This window comes from Channa argus, chromosome 1 (assembly GCF_033026475.1).
Source record: "Channa argus isolate prfri chromosome 1, Channa argus male v1.0, whole genome shotgun sequence".
NCBI classification, from domain to species: Eukaryota; Metazoa; Chordata; class Actinopteri; order Anabantiformes; family Channidae; genus Channa; species Channa argus.
The window spans coordinates 42240408-42261217 of NC_090197.1; the positions used below are offsets into that span (position 1 = coordinate 42240408).

The 20810-nt window shown below is 36.4% G+C and overlaps 1 protein-coding gene across 1 annotated transcript in view; it reads right to left on the reverse strand.

Annotated features, from left to right (window-relative positions):
* lmbrd1 (LMBR1 domain containing 1) overlaps positions 1–19718 on the reverse strand; it is a 43546-nt gene extending 23828 nt beyond the window's left edge. The window contains exons 1-7 of the mRNA XM_067522979.1: positions 19631–19718; positions 17811–17987; positions 16640–16703; positions 7749–7846; positions 6500–6567; positions 5122–5210; positions 1307–1380 (exon numbers count right to left, since the gene is read on the reverse strand). Coding sequence (XP_067379080.1) covers positions 1307–1380; positions 5122–5210; positions 6500–6567; positions 7749–7846; positions 16640–16703; positions 17811–17987; positions 19631–19711 — 651 coding nt within the window. The 5' untranslated portion in view covers positions 19712–19718. The remainder of the gene's footprint in view (positions 1–1306; positions 1381–5121; positions 5211–6499; positions 6568–7748; positions 7847–16639; positions 16704–17810; positions 17988–19630) is intronic.
* Between the last annotated feature and the right edge of the window lie 1092 nt (positions 19719–20810).

Sequence of the window (20810 nt, forward strand, 5' to 3'; positions counted from 1 at the left end):
GATAAATTAATACAGGAGTCATGGACATCATTTCTACTGCTTATGGAACCTGTCACCTAGATTCCATTAGGTTAATCAGGCTTAATAGCAACACATTATAAATAGCACAGCTTATTGAAGGAAAGATATGTTTCCACCAAGAACAGAGAGCCAAAACACATAGGACAGAAATAATAAGGCAGATAAAAACAAAGATAAAAAATGCTTCTGCAGTTGCCTGTGAGAAAAAAGATGGACACACAAAAAGGAACACAGGAAGTTTGGATGTCTACAGGCCATCCGCAGGGTCCACAGCAACATGGGATCAGTGCAAATCTGAGAATACTTCCATTCCTAAAATGTACTAGGTAATTATCCGCCCTTTAGACAACTATGAGAAGCAAAGTGCAAAAACTGTGGATAAATCCCAGCTGAGATGGATTATATGTCCTAAAGGGAGTTCGGTTCTACAAAAAAAGTTGACTGGATTGTGTAATATTCATTACACAGCTCCAAATGCAATTGTTGTGTCATTTGTCGACTCTTTAAGCTCAACAGAAACTGGATAGATTGGGGTTGGCTGTCACTTTTATTCTCACTCCCTGGGATGATACCAGAGTAGTTTTTCTTTCCCCCCCCCCAACAGGCACTATTCTGTGTTACTCCCACTCTGACACCAGCACACCCACCTCCAGGGAATATTCACAGTCTAGTTACCGAAATAACAGCTTAAAAATATGGACAGCATTAACAAATGTTACAGCACATTGAATTGCTCTGATGTAGTAAACAAATAACTGCAAAAGAAATATATAGGCATTTATTAATGGACACTAAAGTAGATTTAAATAAAGAAAAATAGTAAATACGTGGTTGATAAGCTGGTGAAAGAAGAGTAGACATACAGTATATAAAGTAAAGGTCAAGAAATTCAAAACATTTTATGCCAGTGGTCTAAAACTCACAAAGCATTAATAAAGGCCACTTAATCACTAGGTGCATTTCTACAAAAAAAAAGTGGGGAAACCATTTGCAGTTTAAAAAGCTTCAAGAAAGTGCAGTGCAGCTCATAAAATGTTTTACAAAATGCATTATCATCATACATGACAGAGACAAATTATGTGTAAATTTGACTAATTATTTTATTCTCAACTCTTCTTATATCTCAAACATTTTCTATGTATAGATAAGTACAGTTAGTCTTTAGCTATATGGCTGCCAAGATTCATTCCTCTGGGTTATTTGCCCTAATTAGCATGCAGATATACAGTAGTGCCAATGAACACATAAAACAACAATTAGCCACTCGTCTCAGGTTTCAACTCACCGTGTAAGTGATCACTGCCAACATGCCGATTAAGGTCAAGGAGCTGATGGAGAAAGAGAGAGCAGGTAGACCATCTGCAAGTGAAAAGATAGGGAAACGATTCCAGATTTGATTTTGACCTCTGAATGAAACACCAATGCACTCTTTGCCACATGTGAAACCTATCACTATCTTAACTTCTTCTGTGCACTTTGATGACATGTCAGTCTGCTGCTTGTTAATCTACAGTAGTTTACCTGGATCCCCCTACAAGTGGGAATGACCAGATAAGTAGGGTCACCAAAGATGCTTTTGGTTTTTTGTAGTTTTGAAACTTCCTGACATTATAATTCAATTAAACTCAGAAAGCTGTTTATTTGTCCCACAGTCTTTAGACAGGCAATGCAACATTGCTGAAGTGCCTCTTCAAAATGTGTCAGACATTATAAAACCTTAGTATAGGCTTTAATGATACCTCAACCCACATGCAAAACTGTTTATTTTGGTTAAACATGTTGCCTACAATTACGAAGACTTGAAAAACACTGGAAAATATGCTTCACATTAACCTGTCATAATTAACTTTAAAATAAAGGTCAGGTTTTCAGGTTTTTCAAACGTAAAGCTAAAGTATGCAACACTTTTCACATATGTTTAAAGAGAATTATGTCCCATAACTTATCTTCATGCGGAAAGCCTCACACGACATAGTCTCACTTAACATCATTGACAGCAGTGCAGAGATATTTGTAAAAGTCTTTGAGCGAGGCTTTTAACCCTTTTAACCAAAGATGAGCAATCAAATTCTGTGTTATAAGCATGCTCATTTATTGTAACTTCATGAATGACCACCTAAAGAGCTGTGCAGAGAGCAAGGTGGAGGGTAAATAACAAAGCAAACCAGTAAAAACACCAGAGGGCTGGGCAGAGCATAGAGGACTAGCTCAGAGTTTCATGTTAGCCCTAACTTAAGTTGCCCATCCTTTAACCATCCTGAAGAGCAAGGATGCAGAAAGGAAAAGTGAATTCTTTACCTTGAATAGACTTATAGAACAATAGGACATGTACGCATTTATATCTGACTGTTACTTAGTCTTCCAAAGGAGACACATCTGGTCACTATTTTCGTTATCACCATTTCACACATTAATTAGAACCAGTTTAAACAGCTGGATCTTTCAACGTATGTAGGCTGGGTTGATGTGTGTCACCTTTGACTGAGGCAGAACGGGGACAACCCATTAGGCAAGGGCAACAGTAGGTGTCACACCAGCTGTCAGAGCTGGAGTCGGAAGACAGGGGTTGATGAAGAGACTGATTGCCTTTCTCCCCTGTCAAGATCCCACCTGTCATAGGGTTCCATGTAAAAAGCTGCACAGTTGTCCCTTACAGATATCCCACATCCTCTCAGCAGCAACTTCATAGCATCCAGCCCACCTGTCAGTACAGCCATAGGTGGCTCTTTGCTTGCCTTTCTCCTTGACAGTGGCATTTGATTCAGGATATTAAATCAGTATTGAGGGCATGTATAATTTGTGCTGTTTATAACATTTATCACTTTCTTTTAGAGGCATTCCACAAGCAGCAAGACAAAGAGGTGGAAAATTGAGATAAATTACATACCTGCTTCCCATTGTATTGCAAGCAAAAGCCAACTTTGAAGTCTGACAGCTGGATTGAACATTAACATTTGAATAAATATGACCTATTCCTGAGAGTTTCACAGCGATTTTGTTACTTTGTTTAGTGGTAAGCTTGGCAAAATAGACAATAGCAGCGTGGACTGCATGGAGCACATTCTGCTCATGAACTCAACACAAAGCGAAGGATAGATGTTTGCTGCCACTCTCCTTGGTTTCTTGAGCAGATTTTCCGGGGATTAAACAGAGGTAATATTGTCTATTATCGGTGGTGCTTCCACATCTGTACAGCTTCGATTCAGCAGTGGAATGAGGTAGGTCTTATCTCACCCCGCATATATCCCTTCAGGCTGGCTTGTCCTGTATGCATAGGAGTTCTATATAGAGGTGTTAATTAAGGAGCTCCTTTAGCCCTGGCCCCCTGCTTGCCAGGTTCAAAAGAGAGCTAGAACACCTCTACCTTCAAGAGATAGGAAATACTGTAGTATACTGTGAAACTATGTACTAATAACATGTGGAGACTTAGAGCAAAGTTAGGAAAGTTAGCAGACACATTATTGTTTTGTGTGTGTGTGTGTGTGTGTGGGTAAAGCTAAATCTTGGAAAATTAGGTTACAAAATAGTTTAAGATAAGTGTAAGGAGATATTTTGAGCATACTGCGGCTTTAATCGCACAGTTGAGGGACGCCATGCTAATAGAGATAAAGCAGTATCGCAAACTTGAGAGATGGTAGAAAATGTCAAAATATCAATCAAGATGAGATCAGCAGCAGTACTTCAACTCCCTCACCATAAATCTGTCAAGTGAAGCCTCAAATGCATTTAAAAAAATAATAGCCTCTATTTTTAAACATGCTACTTTATCAGCAAAAATTATTTGTCAGCAAAATACAAACATTTGACAAAACACAGTAAATAAATTACAAGGTTACCTAAATGAACATAACAGTCTAAAACTGAAATGTGTTTACAAATGACCCATTTTTTGATAAGGAACTAATAGAAACATGACAGCATGTTTAATTTCTAAACTATTGTAACATGATAGCATACAGATTTGCAATACCAACAGCATGGGCTCTGTGAGCAGTCTGCACCTATGTAGCCCCATATGCAGCAAGTGATGATGCCCATTGTATTCAGACACATGTCGATCCTGTCCAGCATTCAATTTATCTCATGAAGGTTAGTCTACATACTGTACAGTATGTATTTGTATGTATGCAAAGATCATTTTGAGTTAATTTGTTTTTTTCCTCTCTGATATACCTCACACCCCCTGGAGACACTGTCAAAAATCTCACACTGTAATCTACAATACTTGTCTTGTACTCAAATAGGTACATTATTAGATAATGGTCTGGGCTACAATTAGGCATCATTTGGAACCCCGTAACAAATGTAATGGAGCCATTAAAGATGTAGTGTCCTTAATAAACAGTTGTTGCAAGGTAGTCTGCAGGGTTATGTGGCAAAAGTTCCTTTTCTTTACGCAATTAACCTCCCATCTGGAGAGATAGGAGATGGGGAATTAGAAAAGTGATGAACTTCACATTTCCTCCCTACCAGCCAACCCCCCCCCGTGCCGAGAGAGGAAGGTTATGGGGAGCATGTAGAGGTGCGCTATTGTGAAGAGAGGCAGATGGTTCAACTTCCACCTTGATCCCCAGATGGCAAAAGGCCAGAGGACCACTAAAAGTCCACATTTGGCAGCTAGCCTATGTTAATATAAGCATAAGAACAAGCAATGCTCCAAAACAAGTGCAGACCCTTTAGTAGGATATCTTGACAACCATGAATAGTGGATGACATAATTTTTGATTAGATAACGGGATATGTTGAGTCTTAAAAGTTTCTATTTTAAAATACTGGCACATGCATTTGAGTGACTTCATGAGGACTTGATGAGTAAATCAATGATAAGATTGGAAGTGGACAGTAAGTCAGAATATTTTGTCAATGATATTCATTTGTACTGTAACAGCATATTTAAAATTAGCACTTCATTTTGCCCAAACACATCTTCAGACTTTACAATGACCACTGTGACTGGATATTAGCAGGTAAATGGACAGAAGATAATGAAGAACTAGGAATCTACACAATATGAACAATGGGTACGGGCAAAGCATGTGGCTTCAAGAGAGTAATGACTATGGCTAGTGTTGAATTATCTTCTAAAAAGGTCATACTTACGACTACTCCCAAGCTCCTCAAATAGGTATTGTACTTTCTCCCACTGTGTGGAATTCTGGCCGGGTGGGGCCTCGAGTGGAACAAAGGTTCTAAAGGCAATGAAACAATAATTTAGTGAAAGTAAAGTAAAATGCATTAGGTTACTCATGGGCCGTCAATGTCCCAAGTATAATATCCCTCACATTGCACTTGCCATGATGGTTTCAGGTGTATTTTTTCTACATGTCACAGAGATTCCATATATAAAGGAAACAAATAAATAAAAATGAATCATACTATATTAAAATGAATGTCAAAAATTAATGAATTCTCTGTCTATAGGTCTGGGACAAGAGTACAAATGCTCAAATTCAGTGCAGGCCTTTGATGTTATTGATTATGAATTCATTTTCTAATAATTATAATAATTGCAAACATGCAATGCCTAAAGTTAAAGTTGAGACTACAATCCACATTATTTCTCTATATAGTCTATAAAGATGGGGCTTATATGTTCACTTAGGTAACCACCACCTAAAATAAAAACAGCTCTACAAGCCTGGATCAGACTAAATTACTTGTTGAGATCAATTATTTTCTGTTGTTTGAAAAACATCTAAAACCTTTAACATTGACAAATTAGGGGTCATTTAAAAGCATAATTATTTTCCTAAAAACTAAAAAAAAAAGCCTTAGAACATCAAGCAAGTGAGTTAAACACTTTCCAAACAAAGGCATTTTTTCTCCTGGTGTCAGAAAAGTAGCCCACAATAAAAGCTCTGATGTTGTTGAAAATCAAAGGACCAGAGCAACAATTGCCAGAACAAAGCACCAACAGTTCCAGCTCATGAGGTAAAAGAGGAGGTAAATTGCTTTGGTCCATAAGAGAAAGTCCTAACTTCCAAACTTCAACCTGTAAGAAACTATAGTCCAAACCAGGTAAGCCTTTCTCCAATGCACTATTTAATGGTTGAGAGAGCACATTAAATTGTGTGGGTTGAACTCCAGGCATGTTGCTGTCACAGCTGCAAAGGAAACCTATTGTGTGGTGCGGGTGCTACTAAACACAAGATAGAAAAAAATTTGCAGATAAATGGGACATAGATTTGTGTATATAAAATGTCTAAAAGGACAGAATAATCCCTTCAAATTTGCTTTGTACATTACATAAAGCTAACGCAAGGAATTTCACCGATCAGCTGTTTTTTAATTGGAAAATACGATCAATTATTTATAGTAGGGGTTATATAGGTTTTTTCTTACATGGCTTATCATAGCCAGACAAACAGTAGTGTAACTGCTAAAGAGGACCATCTCTAAATAATATAATTAGATGTCCACACTGAGTTTCACCTATCAGGCAGTGAATGAGACGAAGCCAACAATGTCTCCAACTCACCCAATTAATAGGAGCACCACGCAGACAATGACAAATCCAATTGTGTACTTCAAAGCATTTTTCACTTGCTGTAATAAAAGAAAGAAAATAGTCAATTATGTCCAAGAAGTGAAATATTATTATTCATTGAGTGAGGGATGGGGGTCATACACTATTTAGCTATGGGAAGGCAAAGCTATATACTGTAGAGTCAGTGTAGATCCACTTTGACCTAGAAGAGATAACATGTCTGTCCTGGTGCTATTCAAGGTGCTTTTAAAGTAACAACACAAAAGACTGCCCTGTCTATTAAAGAAAGTGCCTCCGTCAGCTTAAACCTGACACATGGAAGGGAAAAAGGCATTATGCAATGCGTGATGTGTGATGCAAAGATAGAGATTAAACATTTCTTAAGTTATAATGTACCACCATTATTTTATAGTATGACTACAGTGCTGCAAACATTTAACAGTGTGACAGCAAATTACGCTACTATTGCTTTTATTTATTGGTTTTTAAAAAACTTTATAAGAAAGTTTTTTATAAACCAAAACACACAGTAAGTATATTGTATGTATCTTTAAAGCCTTACAAAAAACTTAAAAATCTTTTTTAAGGCAATGCTTTTTTAATCTTTTACAGTATATGGTTTTTATTAACTGCCAAAATGGCCTCTGCAGTCAGCATAAATTTGTAACATGTATGTGTCCTGTGTCAGAACAGCGTGACAGAAGAATAGACTACAAAACTTTATTCAACAGCTCCACAAGTGGTCAAGTGGCTACTTAATGATTTTGAGGACAAACACTGCAAATTGATGTGCATGACATACAGTAAATCATGTCAGAAATGCTATGGTTAAAAACATGTGTAAGCTGTTAGTATTTAAAAAAGTACAAATAATAAAACCCTAAATGGATGTACTATATGGGTGAAGCTTCAAAATCGTGAAGAAGGAGTTTCTAGAATGCTAAACAAAAACTGGATATTTGGTTCTATTGTCGGTTATGTAAAATGTTAGAATGTAGGTTCCGGTTGTCTCAAAATAACTGAGATGTTTTACAGAATTTATGTCAGGATATTCTGATTATATATATATATATATATATATATATATATATATATATATATATATATATATATATATATATATATATATATATATATATATATATATATATATTCATTGACAGAATATACAGTCAATGAAATTCCTTAGTAGCCCTTATGGAGGAAACATTGCGATGTATAAAAGAAGGTGCATCTTTACCGAGCATTTGTTCACATTGTCGTCATCCCTTTCTTCATAGTAGAAATACACAAATGGGATCCACAGGAAGACGCAGAATAAGATGATGGAGTAAAGTGCTACATGAAATACAAAGGAAAAAATAAAGTTCATAATTAGCCATGTGTTTTGTGAAACAAATATTGCTAAAATTGAATGTGCATACAGTGTGACTCAACCATTAAAATGTTCAAAAACTGCAATACATTTCTGTCTATTCTGATTGATAACAAGGAGCCTAGGAGCTAAAGTTTTCTTTTTTAAATGACACTCTTCAAAAGACATTGGAAGAAAGCATGTGAAGCTTACACTTTTAAATGTTTTGAGTTCTGTGGTCAACTGGCATTTGCTCCCTTGTGACCTGAGTGCAGTAAATCAGTTAATTGTGTGATGTGATATACGGCTACCATGTTTGAACTGCCAGATAACCTCACCTGGACATGCATTTTAGGCCACAGAGCCACGGATTTAAGGGGTATGTGTCAAATCATTTTATTTAAAAGGTACAACTTATGACACGACAATCTGTTCTACTAAACGCTTAGTCTTTTTGCCATTTTAAAATAAAGGGATGCAAATTTAGGATCCAATTCTGTGTGTGTATGTGTGTGTGTGTGTGTGTGTGTGTGTGTGTGTGTGTGTGTCTTTGCACAAGTTGAAGCTTGAAGAAGTTGATTCATGAGCATTAACAAGCAAAGAAATGACTAACTCAGGTAACTTTATTTAAAGCAGTCTTTTTACAGGTACTTCATTTATTGTAAATTAACTATACCATTGGATCTGTTCTGAGCAAACTAAGTATTCAGATTGTGATCAAGGCCGCTGAGCCATTGATTCAATCAGAATGCCATTTCGAACATTATCTTTTTTGACAATGGTGCATTAGGAATTCAGGGAGAGGATGTCGGGGGAAACCAGTTAAATGAATGTTATTTCAAGAAGGGGGCTTTTCTTTCTGTAGCAAACAAATATTGATGGACACAGAAAAAATGTATTAAAAATGCCCTTAGCAACATGGCTGGCAGAGCTCAATGACTTCCGGAGGTGATAATGTGAAACATCAGCACAGGTCACATTGTAAATGGTAAATGCCAACTACAAAAAATGTCCAAAACAAAGTGCTTACAACAACCACACAAATTTCACTCTCCCCTTACAAGTTAACAATGCTGATCAGTTAGGCTTCAAGTTAAGATCTAACTAAATGAAAACACATAGTTTAACCACAACAATTGATTAGATATTTAGGCCCACAGATATAAATTAATAAATGCCTGAAATTGCACCTTTGTAATATGATAAACTACAAAACTGTATATCTGACTTGTTTTATGAAAAATAACAATGTAGAGGAAAAATTAAACTGAAAACTTTTTTCCAGGTAGAAATTTAATCCAAAACATCAGTCAAGAATGCATGACCTCAAACTAGTGCAAACATGCCCCCCTGTGAAATGGACTATATTTTACAGAATGCTCGCTCTGCTGCAGACAAATGAATGCCACTTTTATTGTGGCTTGCTTTTTGCCAGCTGTGATCGTGACAGGGCATTACTTTCAATAAACACATGCTCATTGCTCCACTAAGGTATCCATTTACACTCATTTGTAGCCAGACAAACTGAGTTTAGGATGTTGCCAGGAGCCAATAAATGCACGCCATGCACAGTATGCAGCCTCTGGCATATGCTTGTGGGTTAAAGCAATAGGTGAAATTAATCATAACACCATGAATATTAACATACTGAGAGAATAGGTCATACTGCATTACCATGTTTCATCAATTATTCTCTAAGCAGAGCTTCTACTGGGAAGAACGTCTAACGACGGATAAAAGTTTAGCTTATTTATCCCCGACAGAGAATAGACGACTAAATAGTTAAATGTCCTCCCTTAATCCTTAATATATAGTTCTTGTGTTTATATATTACAATGTAGTCATGTCAGAGGAAAAAGGTGTGTGTGTGTGTGTGTGTATATATATATATATATATATATAGACAGATAGAGAGAGAGAGAGAGAGAGAGAGTGAGCTAGACCATTTTTTTATATTACTATTTATGTCTTAATAATTTGTGGTCATTCAAAGCTTTCCCTTTACTTTCACTGCCAGGATCATGTAGATCTTAATGAGAGACATTAAACCCATGTCCTCACTTTACTGTGGCTCTCCACAGGGGCAGGACCACCTGGACTCTTGTCCTTTGCAGACAAGCAAAATGTATGACATTTTACAGTATGTGAAAATTAAATGCCAGGGGAGATTTCTCATAGAAACACAGTGACAAGGGGCCCCAGAGACAGATGAAAATATGGGCCTGTGCAGACACTTGCTGAAAGGTATGACACTACAAGCTTGCACTCTCATTTCCTGTAAACATCAAGGGATGCACTGTTTTGGGGGGCAACAAAAACACTAGTGAATATTAGACCTAAATTTGACAGCATGTACAATTTAATGCCCTGGTTGCTCACTCTCTGAAGGACGTGTTAGTAAACAGATGTTAAATAACATGCAAGACATAAGAACGTGATAAATGATCAAGGCTCAGTGCTGTGGATTTGTTTCGGAACCCACTGTTGAGGTCACTGAACAGTGGAAAAAAAATAATTTCCACTAAACATTTTGGAGAGAAAATTAACTGTAAACCTGTTTTATTTTGTGTCACAATTAGAATCATGCCATCTAAACTTAGACACATTGCAAAGACTGTATCCAAAAAAAAAGTTAAATAAGTATTTGGATTTTCAAGTTATACACTTTAAATAAAGTACATGTTTAGGATTTGTATAGACCACTCAGTGTTCACCACCTATGTACACTAGTACGACAGACATGATCAGCTAGTATATTAACTATATACTGATATTGGTATATCTGTCAGTGAATATCTAGCATTAAATCACATTAAAGAATGCATATTTTTAATGTTAGAAATACAACAATAGTCAGGGTCGATTGTATTAAATATTGTTACAACAGAGGCTTATTAACAGTTAACTGAGGGTTTAAATTTTGTCCAAGCTCTAAATATCAGTCTCCCTCTTCTTCAATATTTTAAGATATATTAGTCAAAGGCAGGATTGAAGAGCTATGAGTTTTTTTTTCTTATGAATACCATGTTCTTATAGTTAAAGGCCCCACCACACAAAGCTAGCCTCCAAAATAAAACATCAGTTTGTCAGTGTGTTTTGACTGCTCCTAAAAGAGGCACTAGGCTACCACTTTCCAATAAAATTTAGTCAGCACATGTAGGCGGACAAGAATCACAGACAGAAAGAAAGTACTTGTAGTGTATTTACAAGAAGGTTGCATCCTCTCCGACGTCTCTTCTACAAATGGCATTAAAAAGGCAGAGAGAAAGCTGATGATTTATTTAAAGGGCCCAAGGGTATTTTGCCCTGTTGCTTAAGGGTCTCATGCACCAATGCTTTGAAGTACCAAGCAGTCCAAGGAAATGTATAAATGGACAGAGGCTGGAGATTGAAAGGCTAGGTTTTCAAACCAAGGGTTCAACAAAGATCACAAAAAGCTATATAGGCCTTAAAAGAAAGTGGGTGTTTCAGTTACAGACATATATTCTCTTTGTCAAGTTCAAGATGCATTTTATAGATAATACACTTTGGAATTTGTGAACTGAAGTTTTTTTGCTTTATAGGAAATAAGTAACAATCCACACAGTTTGACATTACACTTGCATTTTAATTATTATATTTTCATCACTAGTGGTTGGGGTTTTGATCAGACTCAAACAATTTCATAATGCAAATAAATTGTATATACCATAAATGTATGATTTTATTTTCTGACCTGTAACTGTAAAGCATTTACTTGAGCTACTGAAAATATTGACAATAATGTATATTGCAACCAGTGAGACTTCAAATTACTGACAGTCCTTTAACACTGGCCAAAATGCAGTTTAATTACAAAGGCTGCAAATTAGCCATTTGATATCATTAATGCCATTTGTGGACTACAATGAAATACTTTAACTGTTTGGATTCAAAATAGAACTGTGGCAAAAAAGTAATTCATAAAAAACTAAGTCATAATTATCCCGCTATAATAACACAGTACTTTTAAACCTCCTCTGAATAACTTTATAGCAGAAAGGTAAAACCAGAAATACTTGTGGAAATGTTGACCATTTAACTACAGGTTTGATTAAACATCTCTGTCCAGAAAAAACAAAAACTGTCACATTTCTGTTTCAGCAACTGACAGAAATTTACCCAATGATAGCTATAAACAGTGAGGTAATGAAAAGATTTCAAACATTAAGCAAATAATGAGAATAAAAACATATATATCAATGTACATGCTTATTAACTGTGATCAGCACTGACTACAAATAACTCTACCATAGGGAAAACATGCTTCAGAAAAACAGGAAATCTAAACGAAAAACGTGTAATTGTTCAATTTCTGAAGAGGACAGTTCTGCCAAGAAGTTAAAAGATTAGACTCTGTAAGGAAGATATGCATACAATACACATGGAACTTGGTCTCCACCTACTGGCAAATAAAAAAACGCATGTCCCTTAAAAGAGGAGAGGGCCTCTATAGTTATACCAAAAAAAAAATAAAAAACAAAAAACAATACCAGAGTGGTAGAATGGTGTATGACCAAAATAACATTTATTATATTTTCATGCTTGTTCTGTTAAAGCATAGGTAAACAAAGTCTGACTTTTTTCACCCTCAGAAGTCCAGTTATATTGTTATTTTTGTGGCTTGTTTTTTTAAATGTATAATCACATGGGGAGAAAAACAAATCAATGGCAGAGCATTGTCTCAAAACTATGTCAATATTGAAACATGTATTTGTATATAACTTCGAGGAACCAGAGCCAGTCTCAAAAATATGACTAACGCATACAGTAGAGTCAGATAAATTCTGACACAGCAGATGCAGCCTCTAATCTTTTTGTGACAATATGCACTGAACTAACAAACATGCCAGTGTTATGATGGATGAATATTCAGCCCCTCTAAGCTTCGATGGTAATTGTAATATTTAAAAAGGACTATACCACTTGTCCTGGGGACATTCTCAAAATGTTAATAAAACTGCAATGCTCTGATTTTTGTATTTTAGGTGGTTTTACAAGCACTGAACCTTCCTCATCAACAGCCTAAGCTTTCAAGCTCGACACATTTTCCAGATCATAATTGTGCACCACACACCCCCAGAGCAATAATCACTTGAGGCAAGTTGCAAATGCTTTCAAGATTCCCGCTTACCCTCTCCTAGCTCTTAGAATACACAGCCTTAGATTCTTTTTAAATATGAAGAAAAAGCTATTTCCTTTTTTTGAAGGACAAGAAGAAACTACATTTAAATTGTACTCTCCTTAGCATAATATAAAATATAAGCCATACACAAAAAATTCGTAAGATTTACTTGCTAAATTTCTAACAAGTATATACATACTGGACTTACTATGTGAGCTTTTCCTTTGATATGTGACAAATTTCTTGAGTGTTACTGCTGCACCCCGAAATATGGTTTCCAGGTAGTTTGGCCATTAAATGAAATAAATTACCAATGGGACATGGACCAGCATTCAAGACTAAGCCTAGTGAATTATTCATTTTTTTAAGTCTCTTTAAAGCAACATTTCTATTTAAGGGGACATCTAATCCAAACCACACACTAAAAGGAAAAAATTATGAAATCATATTTAGGTGACCAAAGGGCAATATATCGTGGCCTCTTGAATGCTGGATTCACATGAAGAGTTTGTGGTCTGTGAAAGCCAATTTTCTGATGTCATTATAACTGTGGAAGTGGTTTCTTTGATTGGGCTGTCTGGAGACAGCTTGTCGTCCTTGCATTCGGCATTTCTGAACAGACGGTATATAACATTGTTGCTGACAGGCACTTTAAGCCAGCATCTGTTAGAATACGTGTGATCTAGTGTCTTTGGCATGAATGAATTTGCGATCATCAATGACAACAAACTCGTATTATCCCTTTATATGACAATCATGGAGAACTTTTTGTGACACTAACAGCTCTGAGTTAGTAATTTATCAGCCACATTTCATAGACACGGTCCCCATGAATTAAAACCACATGCAAATACTAGATTTATGGTATCATGCACTGGAACTGGTCATACCTTCTCTCCTAGCGAGAAAATTGGTATGAGAAGTGGTAAATGACCAAATTTTCTAATAAAAGAACAAAGTAAGCCTCAACCCCACCCCCCAAAAAATATTCAATGTTATTAGTATGTTATTAGATGTTTTGTGTTGAAAACTAGAGCACTTGGCTATGTATAAAATTGTTTTATTTTCCAAATAGGGCAGGGATCCTAAGTGGCGGGTTGTTCTGCCACAAGCTAAATTGTTGGTGAATGCTATTTTATTGATGTATGCATACATGTATTCATTTACAGGTGATTACAGAGTCAACTGTAAAACCTCAAACAGCAGCAGTAAAACAGCAGTTGGATTGAAGCAATTACTTTACTTGCCTGTACATGGTGACACCAACAAGTTTACATCTGTCACTGCTGCTGCTTTTTCACTACAGACATTTTGACTTGTAGTAGAAAAAGCCACATTTCACTCATGATAGCTACGATCTATGAAGTGTCCAAGTAAAGAGCACTCAACATGTTAGTCATGCCTAAAGGCCCTGTGCACTCATACAGGTGTTACACTTATTCTGGCCGATTAAGACTTCTGTTCAGTTATATGTACTATCCTGTATTCCAGCACTACTTGTATAATGTTTAATCAGGGAAATTTTATAAAAACACCTGTATAGGTTGACCATGGGTGAGCAGGACCTTTAATAGTTTGCTGTGAACCACTGAATGAATGAGAAAAATAAAGCATCTCTCTCTGAGCCTGACATTTTCAGGAGGAACAAACATGTTTTATTTGGCTTCACACATATTAACTTTACTGTTATTAGGAACACAATGTTAAAAATACTTTAGCTAATATAGTAAATCACAAGACACTGCTGACCACTCAAACTAGTTTGTTTTGTTTTGGGATGAATATTTTTTGTAATTGCTATTGTAATCCTTACTAACCAGTCCTCTTAACATGATTATGAACTTTTGTAACCCCGTCTTTTCATGAAAGAGGAAGAGCGCTAGTAACAAACAGTAATCCCGTGCAACTATTAAATGCAAAGCTGTGCGGTCCCCATTATGGCAAATTAAGGTATTTCTACAACACAGCATTTTAAACATACGAAAAAATGCATACACACATTGACATAAAAAAAATGATATATAGGTTGTCAAATATACAGTCATGGCCAAAAATATCGGAAAAATTACAACGAAGGATTTTTCTGATGGTGGCTAAAGAACCCCGATTAACTTCCAAACAAGTTCAAGCTAATCTGCAGACACAGGGTACAACAGTGTCAACTCCTCGCACTATCCGTAGCCGTCTGAATGAAAAGGGATGCATTGGTAAGAGACCCAGGAGGACACCACTGCTGACACAAAGGCAAAAAAACGTATTGTGGACAAATGGGACAAAAGTAGATCTTTTTGGTAAAGGACATCATGGGCACTGTTTACAGGAAAAGACACTTGGCCTTCAAAGAAAAGAACAGAAGTCCCTACAGTCAACATGGTGCAGGTTCAAAGATGTTTTGGGGATGCTTTGCTGCTTCTGGCACTGGATAGACTGTTTTAATGGTATCATGAAATCTGATGATTACCAAAGAATTTTGAGGCGCAAAGTAATGGCCAGTGTCAGAAAGGTGCATCTCCACCAGAGGTCAGGGGTCTTTCAGCAGGACAATGACCAGAAACACACTTGAAAAAGCACTCGCTGGAGAGTTCTGTAATGGCCAGCAATGGGTCCAGGTCTGAATCCCATTGAACAACTGTGGAGAGATCTCAAACAGCAGCTGGGAGAAGGCATCTTTCAAATCTCAATGACCTGGAGCAGTTTGCAAAAGAAGAGTGGTCCAAAATTCCAGTAGAGAGGGGTAAGAAACTCATTCATGGTTACAGGAGGCGACTGGTTTCAGTTATTTTTTACAAATATTAAGTTAAGGTTGGCAATAATTTAGTCCAGTGCAATATTTTGGCTTCTGTATGGAATTGTATCAGATTTGACTTTTCTTCTCTGTTTTTTTGTGTTGTTCCAATGCAAACAAAACAAAAAAAAGTAAAAGTGAGTACCAAAACATTTGTAACTGCAATAATTTTCTGAGAGAAGGGTTGCATTTTCTGACAGAATTGCAAGGGTGGTGATATTTTTGGCCATGTCTGTATGACAGATGCATTTATTTTGATGGTTATAGTGGGCATATTCGCAGGAAACACTGTAGAAGCTTGATTTCACTGACATAACTGCATCATCGCAGAAAGCCAACTGTTGTGTATGTCCATTAATAGTATAATGTCAAAAGGACTTTCCACTATTCAGTATAACTATTGGCCTATTGCTTGTACTATTAGTCTCAATCTTTCCAATGCCATGTTTTTCTATACAACAGAATTTGAGAATTACAAATGATGATTTGAATCATTGAATCATTACAACTATTGTATGGGCTCAACCTACTGGTAAATAATATTGTACATGCTTTGAATATATCTTAAAGACTGAACAAAACATCATAAAGTAAAAATGTGTATTCCAAGTTGATATACGTAGTCTGGGTAAAAAATACATTACTGTGACAAACGAAGAGCTGGTCTAAATCCAAACCTGGACTATTAACCTACTAAAAAATGTATGGGTGAGTCAGGCCCGAGTTGTTGAAAGGGGACTACCAGCAATATAAAGTAGAGACCTAGTTCAAATTGCAGGAGAATTGCATAACTCACCTACAATCATTTATGAAGATCCACAGAAACAGGTGATAAAACAATGAACTTACTGTAATATCCATAGAGCACAGTGTCTTCAATTTGTCCTCTTGTCTCATTGTTTGATGCCCATTCCTTGATGTTGGCAAGGGAAAAAGTCCATTGTGAAAATTTGATAATGATAACCAAAGCAACAAATACCAACTAAACTGACCGTAAAAAAAGTTATATAAAATAAAGTGTACTAATTACAACCAACATGAGCTAACACATTATGAATTTACAAGTCCATAACTTATTTATTTTACCATGCTCATAAACAAAACCCACACTAGACTGATTAACGAATGTATGTAAGACCTTGGAAATGGGTAGCTCATGTCAAACAAGCATGTGGGCTATATAACTGCTGTGGCAGCTTTGATTGTTGAGGTTCACAAATAAAATTCAGAAAAACAGAGAATGATGCAAAACTGACAGCCTTGGGGGGACTAACACAAAGCTGTCAGACCTTTGTCTAAAATTATTTTTATTCACACATAGCACAATTGTTTGTGAAATTGTCCATCATTCTCCTCCTGCATTTTACTTTGAAATAGAATTCTACAATTAGAAAGAAATGTGACAAGCTGCAAAAACATTAAAAGCAGGTTTCGTTTTTGAAGAGTCGCAGCCTGGAGGAAAATGTTTGTATCAATTCTGAAGTTTATCCAGTGTCATAATTCTCACTGTTTTCAAAGATTTAAATGATTTCTTCCCATCTGTGGTTATTCTTTTAGTTTTCGGTTTACACTTCTGAAATTCTATCAGGAAGCCACCAACTGCTTTCATGACCCATTTGTTAATTGGTTTTATTACAAAATATAATCATCTAGAGATCACTAAGAAATTATTGTGATCAAGTGAGAGATAATGTTTCTGACGAGTTAACGTGCAAAGCCTGTTTGGTAGTTATGACTAAATGGTACAGAAAAATAAATACTCTTCAACAATCTAGGCAGCTGACAATCCACACGGAGTACCAAATAAACTGATGTTCAAATAAAGATATCATTACACACTTTGCTAAGTCTTTATATACTTTACATAGCCACGTGGCAATTTATGAGCTAAGAAATGCATTCTGCTTTTAGATTGGACAAAAATTGCAAAGCAAAGGCCTTTATGGCTGTTTTAGGAAAGGTTATTAGCATTTAAGTGATTTTACTGATAGTGTTGGCAGAAGAGATAACAGATGCTAACCTTATAGGTACCATTGGGATATTTCATGAATGAAACAAGAAATATATCCACTGGTAGAAGTGCAGATGTTATCAAAGCAATGGCCAGAGCACATATTGCTGTGATAGTTGAAACAACTTCACTTTCCTGACGACTTTGAAATTTCCGAATGTAGACCCAACAGAAGGCCAGGATGGTCTAAAACACAAAAAACAGAGTAGATAGATCAAAATAAATTCAGGCTACTATCATTACAAGTAACAATTAAAACAACAAAAATATGATAGTCTGGACAGATATATGAAAAACAATAACAGAATGAATACATTAATGAAAGAACAGGCATATTCAGGAACTGAAACCTAGAGAAAAATCTGATATCCTGCTGCAAAATCTACCTCTGACTAGCTGACACTGATCAGTGCCGTAGCAGCAACTTCATTATACTGTTTTCACACTATGTCCTCTTAAGCCTGATCACCACTTCTTAGAAACTCTTGTCTCAGTGTATGTGTTGCTGATAGCCAAAAATAAATACTCAAACCAAAGTGTTAACATAACAAGTAGGGAACTATATGCTGAGAATGGTCTGACTGCAGGTGCTGATCTGATTATATCTTACCACTACTTATCCTCTTTCAACACCCAACCACACTCAGATTCACTGCTTTTACATGTTTAATGACTGACAGTGTGTATGTGTTGCTTTAAGGACTGACAGGAAATATCACAAAGTGACAGGCTTTTAGAACACAATTGTGACCTACAGTTTTCTCCTTTAAATTATTTACGTTAAATTATGAGTTTGATAACATAATCAGATGCTGTTATACATGAAAATGATAAAAGAATACAGGAAGAAGCATTGTCATGTAATTGTAATGGGAAGGAAATTCATTAGAGACAGAAGCATGAAAGGGGCTCCCAAAATGACAAGGTCATATTCCAGGCACACAAGCTGTAAGAAGTGAGGACACTGCTAAAACTAGTCCCTTCAGATCAAGAGCTGCCATTCGCAGACAGGATCAATTAAAAGCCTGGAGCCTTAAGCCTCTAGCTGCTTGTTTTGCCAGGTAAGATGTGGGCTTTGCATCCAAATAAGATACATTGAAATGTGTATATAAAAGGGCTGCTAGCTGCTTGGGAAGAAAAGCCGAGCAATTTACTGGCATCCAGACATTCTCCTGGAAGGCTGTTGGTGCAGCCAGGTGGTTCAGCATGACAGCTGAGATAATGAGTGCTAAATTAGGCAGCAGATTACCTACATGACCAATTACAAGGCATTTATTTAAGTACTACCAAACAAGTATCTGATTGGGTAAAAACAGAAACATTAAAAAAAAAATAAAAAATTAAATAAGCATACATCTTAAAAGTAAAAAGGAATTACATGTGGGTTTGCAGTAATGCTGGTGAAAAGCGGCACTAAATAATTTATTCGAAAAACGATACATTTTGTTTAGCGCGTTTTAATACTGCGTGGTCTTAGCAGCTGCAGGGATCTGCTGCCAAGAAATAGGAGCAGTTCATTTTCTGAAATAAACTACGCACATCTGCCCCTAGTGTCAACTTGGTGGCGTTTTATATTGCTACCGTGTTAACAATAAGAACTATAATGATAATAAGTATGACTGAGCGCTTCATACAAAATAGCAGCTGGTAACTGTGGCAGGGCTAATATTAGCTAAGCTACAGTAACACACCGTGTTAATGAACCGTAGCCACCCGCTCTACGGTAACACATTACCCAGCCAACTTCTTTGTCTGTTATCACCACCCGGACTAACTGTCTAGTGCTTCGCTGCTAAATGAAACGACTAGCCGACTTCGAACTTGCTTACCAAAAGTATAAAGGTGAAAATAGACCATCCGAGCACAGACTCAGAGAGCAACGACTGAGCCGCCATCTTCACTTCCTGCATAAACAAACCCACGTGTTCCCAGTGACGTCACCACGGCGGAGGGAGGACGTTTGCACAGAAACAGTCAGTATGGAGATTTTGTACAAACTTTATTTTCTACAAAATGTCCATGCGTGTGATTTGTGATTTGTGATTTGAGATTTGATTTTATGAGCTTAGCGAGAAATCATGTCATGTTGATGCTCCAACACACGAATACACACAGAGTGGAGTTCACCACTACCAAGGCCCAATAAGTCTGTTCAAAGCTGTAAGTTAATTTTGATAAAATGTTATATATATTTAATGTAATGCAGGTGTCAACATCTCAATTTCGACATCCCTGTTCTGTTAGGCTTTTTGTTTTTACAATTTAAACAGAAACATTATGGGATAAAAGCTGTATAATTTCCTGAAAAATATATTTTTGCTGAAGAAGTAGGTCAGTGGATATTATTGCACACTGCACCTGTAGCCACATTCCCATGTGTAGAGCAGATCATTGGGGTAATACTTGTCATTAATTATCCACCACAGTGGTCCACACCAGTAAACAGCTATTGTCTTCTGTGGTAAAGGTGCTTAGTTGCTACTGTATGTGCATTTTTAGTAAAGCTCCATATTGATAATGGGAGAAATTCTGTGATAACATGTAGTTGGGAGTGTCTTAATTTATATCATAATTTTGTGCACTGACCCTACATTGTATGTTTCACTTATTTGCTTAAATGTCCCATTATTTGTAAAGCTATTATTTCTAATCACTCATTCATTATATTGTATATTGACCGACACATGTTCATTTTTTTTTATTTCAGTTTTGCAGAATAAGGGATCAGCACTCTAAGACACTGCTTTAACTTCTGAAACTTGTCAAGGTGTTTCATTTTTTATACTGTTCATCTCGATGACTATAAAGCCCATGAATCCCTAAAAGCCATTATCTATTTGTTTGAGATAGAAAAATGCATCAATAGTAATACCACTCAATTTTTCAGAAAGGCTGACTCTTAGGAGGCATAGGCTTTTTATTCATTCAGCAGGGGATCCAAACTTATGCAGCAATGGGATTATATAAACTTTTCTAGAGTCTATTTGAAGTGTAACAATCAGCTTGAGG